The 13,148-nt window shown below is 41.5% G+C and overlaps 1 protein-coding gene across 4 annotated transcripts in view; it reads left to right on the forward strand.

Moving 5' to 3' along the window:
- The first annotated feature begins 1,247 nt into the window (after positions 1-1,247).
- Positions 1,248-13,148, forward strand: part of LOC120046432 (fibroblast growth factor receptor 2-like) — a 100,732-nt gene continuing 88,831 nt past the window's right edge. For 2 of the 4 annotated variants that reach the window (XM_038991657.1, XM_038991659.1), the window contains exons 1-2: positions 1,250-1,991; positions 7,200-7,476. In XM_038991657.1, the coding sequence (XP_038847585.1) occupies positions 7,287-7,476 (190 nt within the window). In that variant the 5' untranslated portion in view covers positions 1,250-1,991; positions 7,200-7,286. Of the gene's footprint in view, positions 1,992-7,199; positions 7,477-13,148 lie in introns of all 4 variants that reach the window. The other 2 variants (XM_038991658.1, XM_038991660.1) reach the window with 2 other exon arrangements.

The raw sequence follows: 13,148 nt of genomic DNA on the forward strand, positions 1-13,148 counted from the left end.
ACAAAACATTATGACATTTTGTTCAAAAATAAATGCTGTTCAAAAGGTGGTGAAAATGGAAAGCTGCAAATAGGGTTAGGTGAAGGAACAGGGGAGTTTGCTTGAATGACTTCCTTGTCGTTCTTGTATTGGGAGAAAACTGCGGCAGAACTCTTTCTCACCCCTTCTCCTCTAACTTCTCCCCCTCTTTGTTTCGAACCAAGCTGTCACCTTCATCTCTCTGATGGCTTTACTGCAATAGCGAGAGATAGGGTGAAAGGGAGAGAAAAACAGAGATCGAGAACGCTCCATTCACAGCACACCACCTCACTTTTGGTAACAGCCTTATTAGCTGCTCTATTCATCCTGAATATGGGAGGGTTCCTTCCTATAAACACACATTCTACTCACTACTGGAAGAGAACAAAAAATTACTTTAGGGAGAGATTAGTAGTCCTCTGCCTCCCTCCTTTCCTCCCTCCCTCCATCCATCCCTCTCTCTATTCCACTTCACTCAATTCAATTCACAGCACTTTATTGGCATGGGAAACGTGTTTACATTGCCAACGCAAGTGAAATAGATAATAAACAAAAGAGAAATTAACAATAAAAATCAACAGTAAACATTACACTCACAATAGTTCTAAAGGAATAGAGACATTTCACATGTCATATTATGGCTATATACGATGTGCAAATAGTTAAAGTACAAAAGGGAAAATAAATAAACATAAATATGGGTTGCATTCACAATGGTGTTTGTTCTTCACTGGTTGCCCTTTTCTTGTGGCAACAGGTCACAAATCATGCTGCTGTGATGGCACACTGTGGTATTTCACCCAATAGATATGGGAGTTTATCAAAATTGGATTTGTTTTATAATTATTTGTGAGTCTGTGTAATCTGAGGGAAATATGTGTCTCTACTCTCTAATCTGGTCATACATTTGGCAGGAGTTTAGGAAGTGCAGCTCAGTTTCCAACTCTCCTTCAGGGCCCCTTGAAATGGGGGAGGGGGGGGCTCATCTCATACAAAACACTGTAGCCGAACCCTGTGAGAATGATAGGCAATAGACAACAAGCCTACTGCTCCCGTATGTCAACATTATTCATTATATACAACATGGTAATAATACATACATTCCCTATTGCTATTATACATATGACTTGTGCGTATCAGGTGTTGTGTCCGCACGGGGGCGTAGTTACTGCAAGTTGCGCCAAGCCAACGAGGGGTGGAGGAGAACCCCTATTACCTATACAGTACAACGTTTGTAGTGAGCTCCGTAGGTTGAGCTCTCTCCTTGGCGTACGGAGCAAGGAAGGCTCGTAGTTTCTTTCTAGGCAAAAGCGTAGAAAGAGAGGGAGACACTGAGGTTTGATTGGCGGAGGAATTCATAGCCAGGAAACGGATCGAATTTCAGAGGGGAGTGATACCCACTGAAGTGAGGGAGGAGGGGGTTGTGTGTGTGTGAGGACGTAAGGAGCAGAACAAATCTTCTAAAACCTGACAAAGCGTCTGAGGACAGTACTACTATGATTGTCGGGGAAGAAGACGTTCTGCCGTGAGAGATCATAAATTGATGGATTCTTCTTTTTGGAATTTATATATACTTTTTACGCATTACTTCTTCATAAACTACATAGGCCCTTCGTTTGGATGAAGAGGGCGCTCGCGGTGGAACACTGACATGTTTTGAGTTGAAGAAACTGTATGAACTTGCTGAATAAGAAAAGTTTTGGAGACGTAACGTTAGCTAGCTAAGTATTTCAAGGATATGCATTTCAATTCAACATTTTTCAAGTGCAATGGAACACCAGTAATTTCGGGATTTAAGAGTCTCTCCAGTCATTTGAGTTGTTGCTCGTCGGATTTGGGGGTAATAAAAAATCGCTTCTTTGCATTTTTGGTAATGTGAAGAGAATTCGCTCCGTGAGGACTATAGGGTACACGCCTCCTGCCTTTTCCGTGCATGCGACTCGGAGGTCTTTCAGACTTCGTAGTTATTCGTGGTAAGTATTCTGGCAGTATTATTGTGGGCATAGATCTCAAATAGTTATTGTTCTATTCGTCCTAGAATAGTGGAGAATAGAGCTAATTTGTAATGTTTCTAAGTTTTGGAAATATTTTTGGGGAACCAGTTTGCTACACAAATGATCATCACGCGCATGCAACGTGATTTATTGTTAATAACTTTTTTAAACCATGAGAGATTAACCTAATTTGTTATTCAAAGGAGTTGTGAAATTACACATGTTATGCGTAGGCTACTTTAATAGCTAACTTGATTTGACAGTCGAATCATAATCAATTGCAAATATAATGTAGGCCTACTCCTTTTCTACAACGAAACAAGAGCTAATTTTTTGCCATTTCTGAAAAATATAATATTTTTCATTCAATAAGAGCTGCCTGGCAACGTTTACCATGTTTTCCCCTCAATTACAAAAATACAACTCAAGCAATGGTTGCAGCACCCATGAGTGTTCATTAACAACACTGTTTTGGTTATTTATTACTTTGCTTAATTTTCTACATTGCATTTATGGTGCCAATTACAATTACCCCTTGACCGCACGTTGTGTTTTTACAACTGATTTGAATATCAATAGGAATTCAATCAGCGGAAGAAATGTTATTCAGAAGCCTTGGTTTAAATGGGGGCCAGGAAAACGTGTGGATATGCTTATAAGGAAAAGCCCTCATGAGTCCGAACTTGATGTTGGACGTCATGTTGTTGACAGCAGCAACTCATAACGCGTTTGTCAAAGCTATAGGCTATACACTGGATAGATTTACAACAGCTAAATCACCAAAAGTAGGCTAGACCTAGGCGAATTGTCGATACAAAAAATTGCCCATGAATTGTCAGTTACCTTGCTGTGCTGGCCTACAGTGTCCATTTCCCTTTGCTTTGCAATAGACTATTGAGAAACAAAATAGACGATTTATCGATTTGTAAGTAAACCATCATCCTAAAACAAGGTAGCCTGCCCACTCTAGCCTGGTCCAATCACGTTGCACGAGCGGGATGCATTCAGGCCACAGGCAACATCCCATGATGTAATGCGCGGGTCATTAGAGGGTTGTTACTGGTTACCACAGCCACAAAGTCTAAATGATCTATTTCTTAAAAATGAATGAAAGACAAAATTAGTTTTTTTGTCTTCATTTAAGGTTATGGTTAGGAGTAAGGTTAGCAGTGTGGTTCGGGTTTGGTTAGCCGACTAAACTCAACTCCACGATTTAAGATGGAGTTGAGCAGCGACTAGAGTAGGCGAACTGGAGTTCCAACGTTTTTATAAAAAACTACAGATTTCAGCACTCTAAAGAATTCGGACTATTCTGGATTTCAGCACCCAAAGAAATGTGGGCTATTCTTTGGGTGCTGAAATATGTAGATTTGGTTAAAAACATAATTTTATGTGACATTGGAGCTCCAGTCCGGCCACATTAGTCGCTGCTCAAATCCATTGTAAATCGTGGACTTGATTATAGCCGGCTAGGATTAGGTTTAAAATCAGATATTAAGAAGATCAATTGTAAAAATAAGCAGGGTATAAATATGACTTTAAACCCAACCCTAAAGATGAATGAAAACCAAAATTAGCTTTTTGGTCTTCATTTAAGGTTAAGGTAAGACATGAGGTTAGCAGCTTGGTCAGGGTTAGGTTTGCCGACTAAACTCAACTCCACGATTTACGATGGCGTTGAGCGGCGACTAGTGTGGGAAAACTGGAGTTCCAATGGCTTTATAAAAAAAACGGATTTCAGCACCCCAAAAATGCAGGCTATTCTGTCTGGATTTCAGCACCCAAAGAAATGCGGGCTATAAATCCGTAGTTTTTAGTGTCATCAGAGCTCCAGTCCACCCTTTACTCAACTCAATCGTATATCGTGGAATTGAGTTTAGTCGGCTAGCGTTAGGTTAAAAATATGATTTTAAGTAGAGAAATTGTAGAAATAGGCCGGGGTTTAGCCATAATTATGACTTTGTGGCTGTGGTAACTAGTGACGACCTCATTAGAGATGAACCAGAATCTATAGACACCTTTCAAAGTTGCTGTGTACATGTCAAATTATACACTACCCTTCAAACGTTTGGGGTCACTTAGAAATGTCCTTGTTTTTGAAAGAAAATCATTATTTTTTTGTCCCATTAAAATAACATCAAATTGATCATTGTTAATGTTGTTAATGGCAGCTTCATTAAATAGTACCCGCAAAACACCAGTCTCAACGTCAACAGTGAAGAGGCAACTCCGGGATGATGGCCTTCTAGGCAGAGTTGCAAAGAAAAAGCCATATCTCAGACTGGCCAATAAAAAGAAAAGATTAAGATGGGCAAAATAATACAGACTCTGGACAAAGGAACTCTGCCAGAATCCCAGAGTCGCCTCTTCACTGTTGACGTTGAGACGGGTGTTTTGCGGGTACTATTTATTGAAGCTGGCAGTTGAGGACTTGTGAGGCGTCTGTTTCTCAAACTAGACACTGTAATGTACTTGTCCTCTTGCTCAGTTGTGCACCGGGGCCTCCCACTCCTCATTCTATTCTGGTTAGAGCCAGTTTGCGTTGTTATGTGAAGGGAGTAGTACACAGCGTTGTACTAGATCTTCAGTTTCTTGGCAATTTATTTCATGGAATATCCTTCATTTCTTAGAACAAGAATAGACTGATGAGTTTCAGAAGAAAGTTCTTTGTTTCTGGCCATTTTGAGCCTGTAATTGAACCCACAAATGCTGATTCTCCAGATACTAAACTAGTCAAAAGAAGGCTATTACTTCAGTTTTATTGCTTCTTTAATCAGGACAACAGTTTTTAGCTGTGCTAACATACTTGCAAAAGGGTTTTCTACTTATCAATTAGCCTTTTAAAATGATAAACTTGGATTAGCTAACACAACGTGTCATTGGAACACGGGAGTGATGGTTGCTGATAATGGGCCTCTGTACGCCTATGTAGATATTCCATTAAAAATCAGTTGCTTCCAGCTACAATAGTAATTTACAACATTAACAATGTCTACACTGTATTTTTGAATAATTTGATGTTATTTTAATGGACTAAAAAAACAAGGACATTTCTAAAGTGACCCCAAACTTTTGAACGGTAGTATATGTATATTCCTGGGTAAACCAATCAATACATCGCAGCTGTAGCAGAAGGCACTACAGGGGTCTCGGTGCAGCCGGCTCCAACCCTGCAGAGACTGTTAAATCGGAATGCACCACCACAGATTTCTGGCCAATAGATTGATGTGTCCTTGTGTATTCCATTTTAATTATAAAACGCATAATCATAGGGCTACAATTAAGTGAATTTATTTAGCAACTGATAAGTATGCATATTCTTTAATAAATCGACTTCAAATGGAAAGCAACAGGTTGCGCACAAGGATAAGACATATACTATCAGTATTGGATGATTAGGGTTATTGATTGTTGCCCGCTCTCTCGGATCAGAAGACAGTGATGTTTGGTGGAATTTGATATTCCACAGCTGGACATTTTCACTTATAATAATAATAATAACCACAATAACAATAATAATTGTGTTAGTGAAATGGTAATAACTACAGTACCTACATAGCCTAGTGGTACATGTTTTTTCTTAATAACTAACAAAGTCTATTCAATGCTGATTCTCTGAGAAACCGTTTATATATGTAAAACTTCACTACAATGTGATCAAATCAAATGTTATTTGTCACATGCGCCGATTACAACAGGTGTAGTAGAACTTACAGTGAAATGCATACTTACCATCCCTTAGCCAACAATGCAATTAAAAGAAATAAAAAATACCTGGGGAAAAAAAGAATAAGAATTAAAAGTAACAAATAATTAAAGAGCAGCAGTAAAATAACAATAGCGAGACTATATACAGGGGGTACCAGTACAGAGTCAATGTGCGGGGACACCAGTTAGTCGAGGTAATTGAGGTAGTATGTACATGTAGGTAGAGTTATTAAAGTGATTATGCATAGATAATAACAGAGTAGCAGCAGCGTAAAAGAGGGGGGTGGGGCAATGCAAATAGTCTGGGTAGCCATTTGATTAGATGTTCAGGAGTCTTATGGCTTGTGGGTAGGAGCTGTTTAGAAGCCTCTTGGTCCTAGACTTGGCACTCCGGTAACGCTTGCCATGCGGTAGCAGAGAGAACAGTCTATGACTAGGGTGGCTGGAGTCTTTGACAATTTTTAGGGCCTTCTTCTGACACCGCCTGTTATAGAGGAGCTGGATGGCAGGAAGCTTGGCCACAGTGATATACTGGGCCATACGCACTACCCTCCTGAGGGGGAATTCTTTTTGTCGTGCCCTCTTCACGACTGTCTTGGTGTGCTTGGATCATGTTAGTTTGTTGGTGATGTAGACAACAAGGAACTTGAAGCTCTTAATCTGCTCCATCACAGCCACATCCTTTTCCTGTTGTCCACAATCATTTCAGCCTTAGAATGCAAGCATCAAGTCCACTCAATAGAAATCCTATATATTCATGCGGCCTGTTTTTTAATTGTGAACGTGAGGATTTGCGACTTAGATCGGACATAAAAGGTAGGTGTAGTGTGGTTGTGTGCTGAGCTGAGGTGCATCAGAGCTTTGGTATGTCTGTCGCAAGGCTTGTTTGACAGCATTTTGTGACACTCTCTCTCTCTCTCATACCCACTCTTTCTATACGTGCTATTTGAATAGGTGAGACAGGTAAGAATAGAGACAAGAGAGTTTAGCAGAGTATAGTATACAGACGTAGGATCTTAATTTGAGCCAATTTGCTACAGCAGGAAAATAATCCTGCAGCAACAGGAAATGTGGATTATAATTAATGGACATTTTTTGTAGGGGTTGGTATATTTTTTGTTAGGCCAAATCAAGTCTGAAATTACAAACTTTAGAAACCTTTTTAAACCTTGAATACATTACAAGTTTACATTTTCAAATTAAGATTCTACATCTGTGGTGTAAATGCAGAATTGGCTTCATTTTCTATGTCAATACAAATGTTCCTCTTTTGGTTTTCTCCCTCTTCTCCCTCATCCTTTCCACCCACCTACCTACCTACCTACCTACCTACCTACCTACCTACCTACCTACCTACCTACCTACCTACCTACCTACCTACCTACCTACCTACCTACCTACCTACCTACCTACCTACCTACCTACCTACCTACCTACCTACCTACCACCCTTTTCCCAACTTTCTTGCCCCTCCCACAGCCTTTCCTCAGCCCAGGTGATTGGGGGAATTCACAGTGAGTGACAGGCCATACAGCCTGCAGTTCATGATTGGGTGGAGCCCTTCAGATGGGATCAGTGTCCAGGGGGAGGCGGAGCCTGAGGAGGGGGGGATGGGGGGGAGACTTGCCCTCCACTAACAGGATGGCTTCGTGGGCCTGGCTGCTCACCGCCGTCCTGCTGTCCCTAGTGATGGCTACTGTGGCGAGGCCACCGTACACTGTCGCCGAGGAAGAGGAGGCTACGCTAGAACCTGAAGGTAAGACACTGGCTCCTCATTGGCTGTATTATTTACTTTGTGCCCCTAGCCTAGATACTGATCTAAGGTCTGTTTAGAGGTATCCCCCTTCAATGGTTACGGTTAAGATTTGGGAAAGGTAAGCTGATCCTATACTGAACAAACATATAAACGCAACATGCAACAATTTCAAACATTTTACTGAGTTGCAGTTCTAATGAGGAAATCAGTCAATTGAAATCCATTCATTAGGCACCAATCTATGGATTTCACATGACTGGAAATACAGATATGCATCTGTTGGTCATAGATACCTTTTAAAAATGGGCCTCACAATGGGCTTCAGGATCTCGTCACAGTATTTCTGTGCATTCAAATTGCCATCAATAAAATGCAATTGTGTTCATTGTCTGTAGCTTATGCCTGCCCATACCATACCCGTCACTATGGGGGCATTCAATGTTGACATCAGCAAACCGCTCGACCACACAACGCCATACATTTGGTCTGTGGTTGTGAGGCCGGTTGGACATACCAAATTCTCTAAAACAACATTGGAGGCGACTTATGGTAGAGAAATGATTGTTCAATTCTCTGGCAACAGCTCTGGTGGACATTCCTGCAGTCAGCATGCCAATTGCACGCTCCCTCAAAACTTGAGATATTTGTGGCATTCTGTTGTGTGACAAAACTGCACATTTTAGAGTGGCCTTTTATTGTTGTTTTATTGTCCCCAGCACAAGGTGCGCCTGTGAAATGATCATGCTGTTTAATCCGTTTATTGATATGCCACACCTGTCAGGTGGATGGATTATCTTGGCAAAGGAGAAATGCTCACTAACAGGGATGTAACAAATTTCTGCACAACATTTGAGAGAAATTAGCTCTTTGTGCGTATGGAAAATTTCTGGGCTCTTTTATTTCAGCTCATGAAACATGGGACCAACACTTTACACTTTACAACGTGCACCTGGTGTGTGTTATATAGTGGGGCAAAAAAGTATTTAATCAGCCACCAATTGTGCAAGTTCTCCCACTTAAAAAGATGAGAGAGGCCTGTAATTTTCATCATAGGTACACTTCAACTATGACAGACAAAATGATAAAATAAAATCCAGAAAATCACATTGTAGGATTTTTAATGAATTTATTTGCAAATTATGGTGGAAAATAAGTATTTGGTCAATAACAAAAGTTTATCTCAATACTTTGTTATATACCCTTTGTTGGCAATGACAGAGGTCAAACGTTTTCTGTAAGTCTTCACAAGGTTTTCACACACTGTTGCTGGTATTTTGGCCCATTCCTCCATGCAGATCTCCTTTAGAGCAGTGATGTTTTGGGGCTGTTGCTGGGCAACACGGACTTTCAACTCCCTCCAAAGATTTTCTATGGGGTTGAGATCTGGAGACTGGCTAGGCCACTCCAGGACCTTGAAATGCTTCTTGCGAAGCCACTCCTTCGTTGCCCGGGCGGTGTGTTTGGGATCATTGTCATGCTGAAAGACCCAGCCACGTTTCATCTTCAATGCCCTTGCTGATGGTAGGCTTTGTTACTTTGGTCCCAGCTCTCTGCAGGTCATTCACTAGGTCCCCCCGTGTGGTTCTGGGATTTTTGCTCACCGTTCTTGTGATCATTTTGACCCCACGGGGTGAGATCTTGCGTGGAGCCCCAGATCGAGGGAGATTATCAGTGGTCTTGTATGTCTTCCATTTCCTAATAATTGCTCCCACAGTTGATTTCTTCAAACCAAGCTGCTTACCTATTGCAGATTCAGTCTTCCCAGCCTGGTGCAGGTCTACAATTTTGTTTCTGGTGTCCTTTGACAGCTCTTTGGTCTTGGCCATAGTGGAGTTTGGAGTGTGACTGTTTGAGGTTGTGGACAGGTGTCTTTTATACTGATAACAAGTTCAAACAGGTGCCATTAATACAGGTAACGAGTGGAGGACAGAGGAGCTTCTTAAAGAAGAAGTTACAGGTCTGTGAGAGCCAGAAATCTTGCTTGTTTGTAGGTGACCAAATACTTATTTTCCACCATAATTTGCAAATAAATTCATTAAAAATCCTACAATGTGATTTTCTGGATTTTTTTTTCTCATTTTGTCTGTCATAGTTGAAGTGTACCTATGATGAAAATTACAGGCCTCTCTCATCTTTTTAAGTGGGAGAACTTGCACAATTGGTGGCTGACTAAATACTTTTTTTGCCCCACTGTAACTGTGGGATGGAGAGAAGGAGGTAATGTTGCTGTAAGACTCTCCTTGGCCCTCTAGCTCTTGTCTTGTACCACTTATTGTATACTGTTAGGGTGATAGTTGTGGTTTAGGATGGAGTGGAGTAGGGCTGGCACTTTTGAGTTGTACTCTCCAATTGATTTTACCTAATCCCTTTATACTTCTGGGAATTGGCCTATATGGATAAGGATAAATGGAAATGTTTGTTACAGAATAAATATGAAAAGCATTTGCATAACCATGGTAGCAATTGAAAGGGAACAGTTTCGAGATTTTTGGAAGTTATTAGAGCAAAGCTGAGGACACAAAAGTTCACCTGACACAAGACTGAATCCAAACATTACACTGTTGATTTTATGTGAATTTTACATTTACAATACTTTTCACATTTGTTGATTAAGCAATCTGAAAATTCTCTGGATACATTCAGTTACATGATAAGAATATTCCTGGAAAATGTTGGGTTGGTGCAACAAAAGACAAAAAAAGGACAAGGGTTTGAGTGAGAGGACTAACTGGTGTCTCCAAGTGGCCACACACCTCTCCAACATATGTACAGTTTCCAAGTAATTTCAATGCATTTTTATGACTATAATGTGCTTTTGTCTAGCTCTCCTAGCTGTGCCTTAAGGAACTAGTATTTGTATTCATTTTTTTGGAACACAACCCTGCATCCCCACCCTCACACAAATACTTTTGTTGTTTACGCAATCCAAAAACGGTCCATTATAAATCTCAATCTGGGTCAGGTGGGCATCATTTGAAGCGTGTTCTATTGCCAACATGACTAGCTAAGTTATAAAATATGATATTACAGTGTTAGGCTTTCACAATGCAATTCAGGGAAACAGATCATCATTTTGGTGGGCATAGAAAGGAGTCATGAGTGCATTCAGGTGCATGTGCCACTGCAAATTTTCTTCATAATAGACACAATGCCCACTTAACCCAGAAGCCAGCTGCACCAATGTGTCGGAAGAAACACAGTGCACCTGGCGAACGTGTCAGTGTGCATTGCGCCCAGCCCGCCACAGGAGTCGCTAATGCGCAATGGGACAAGGACATCCCTGCTGGCCAAACCCTCCCCTAACCCGGACAATGCTGGGCCAATTGTGCGCCGACCCATGGGTCTCCCGGTCGCGTCCAGCTGCGACAGAGCCTGGACTCGAACCCAGAATCTCTAGTGGCACAGTTAGCACTGCGTTGCAGTGCCTTAGACCACTGCGACACTCGGGAGACCCAGGAACGTTTTTTAAGAGTATTTCTGCATAGTGGACTTTTCTTGACTTTTCCTTCAGATAGGGGAGATTACGGAGAATTTGTGAAGTTATGTGACGGGGGATTAAGTGGGCTGAACCTGGGGTTCACATGATGAGGGATCAACAGGGCAGGGGTCGGAGGCTTGTTTAGAAAGCAGCCCCAATATCTGATTCCAGATCAGTTTTTGTCAGCTGACCCTGGTCAACCACAGCGGTAATATTCCACGGTGGTGATGTTTGTGTGTGTGTGTGTATTGTGTTCACCAGTAAATTTAGAATCTATTTGTGCCTTTGTGTATTTTTCATAGGATTTATTTGGCCATTTGAAAACACATTCCAGCCGCACAAAATTGAATACACTACATTTTAAACCACCAAAGATTGCACAACTTATTTCTATTGGGGTCATATGAGAGTGCATCTTTCGTCTCTCTTGCTCTGATTGGTTGTGGTTGCGGCAGTGTCCCGCCCGTCACCTGTACAGACAGAAACAGAGGAACATGAAAAGAGGTGTCTCTTTTCCTCTCTTAGTTACCCCCCAGAGGTTGTCTTGTCAGTAGTGTTCCCTGGCCCCACCCCCTCTGAACGCCAGAGCTCCCTGGGGCCACAAGTGCCTAAACCACTGTCTTTCTCTGCCTCTCTTAGAGGGGAGGGGTAATTGTCATAGATTGCATATCAGTGTTACCGCTTGCTTTGAACGAGGAGTGAACCCATGATAGCTCTGCTGCTAGTTTGTTTACCTCCCACTGAAGAAGGCTTTTAAATGAAACGTCTGTGTATGCTATCCCTTGACTTACTTTTATTTAAGCCCTTTGCTCTAATAGGGAGCATGGGCTGTTGACAAATGTTCTCCATCTCACTCTGAAGGTCCTACATGCTATCTCTGATGCAGTGAGAGAATTTTTTTTATTAAAAAATGAAGCTTTATACAAAAAAATGTGTATGCGGAGTACGGAACCATTACATTAAAAAAAGACAATATATTCATTATATTTCTATGGTCCTCACTCTGGACTGGGGGTTAGTCAGGCTAAATCAATGTAAATATGCATGGACACGTCAACCTATTGTCATGAAAAGCACGCCATTGTGATTCGTTTGGATTGATTGCTACTCATTATGATAGCAAAATGACCTTTACAGCTAGTGATATACTGTAGACTCCAACCTGTAAGGCTAGTATAGCAGGGAGGAACATTCTGATACACTGTGCTACAGTAGTTTGGAGTAGTTCAAGATGGCTACTGCTCGCTAAAATCAATGTTCAGGTATTCATTTGCATAGTGATGGCCCGTTCAATTTGAATAAGAAGAACCAGATTTTATTGCATGTAAGTGGGTGGTTACATGAGAAGAGATAGTGGTCATAGGACTCAAACGTAGTGATACCTTAACAACAGAATGATGCAGGTTGTAAAAGTATCAGCCTGCCTGCCTCTGGTCTGTTAATGACATGTTGTGTGTTTGTGTGAATCTCTACATGCGTGTGTACGTGTGAGCGTGCATGTGCCTGCATGTCTCTGTGTTTGTTTGTGTGTGTGTAAGTCAGTGGCTATGAAGCTAAACTCTCCCACTAAACAAACTGTCCTGAGTCATGCTGTCAGTGTGGCAGGCAGTTAGACTGATAGCTTCTTCTATATAATGGACTTTTATAGGCCCCTGCTTGCCTGCCATTAGGCCTAGTTACTGTTCTTTTTTTTTTTACCTTTATTTAACTAGGCAAGTCAGTTAAGAACAAATTCTTATTTACAATGACAGACTACCGGGGAACAGTGGGTTAACTGCATTGTTCAGGGGCAGAATGACAGAAATCATTTTTTTTTGTCACCTCAGGGATTCGGTCCAGCAACCTTTCTTTTACTTGTCCACACTCTAACCACTTGGCTACCTGCTGTTGACGTGTATTAATGTTATATGGACTATTGTTTCCCTTGGCCGATGCAGCAAAAAATGCCTTGTCACTCCTCCACTACCTGTCTGATGAGGGTTGGTGGTGGTGTGTGTGTGTGTGTGCCTGGCAGGTACCGAATGCTCGGCGGGAGGGCCGTTGCCATGGACGCCACCGGAAGGCAGTTGGCAGAGCACTGCATTGTCATGACAATAAAGCTTGATGGAATTTTAATTTGAAAGGAAATAATGGAGAATTAGAACAGAGAGAGGGAAATAAGAATGGTCCAGAGAGTGGACACAGAAAGAGGGGA

The sequence above is a fragment of the Salvelinus namaycush genome, chromosome 4 (genome assembly GCF_016432855.1).
Source record: "Salvelinus namaycush isolate Seneca chromosome 4, SaNama_1.0, whole genome shotgun sequence".
NCBI classification, from domain to species: domain Eukaryota; kingdom Metazoa; phylum Chordata; class Actinopteri; order Salmoniformes; family Salmonidae; genus Salvelinus; species Salvelinus namaycush.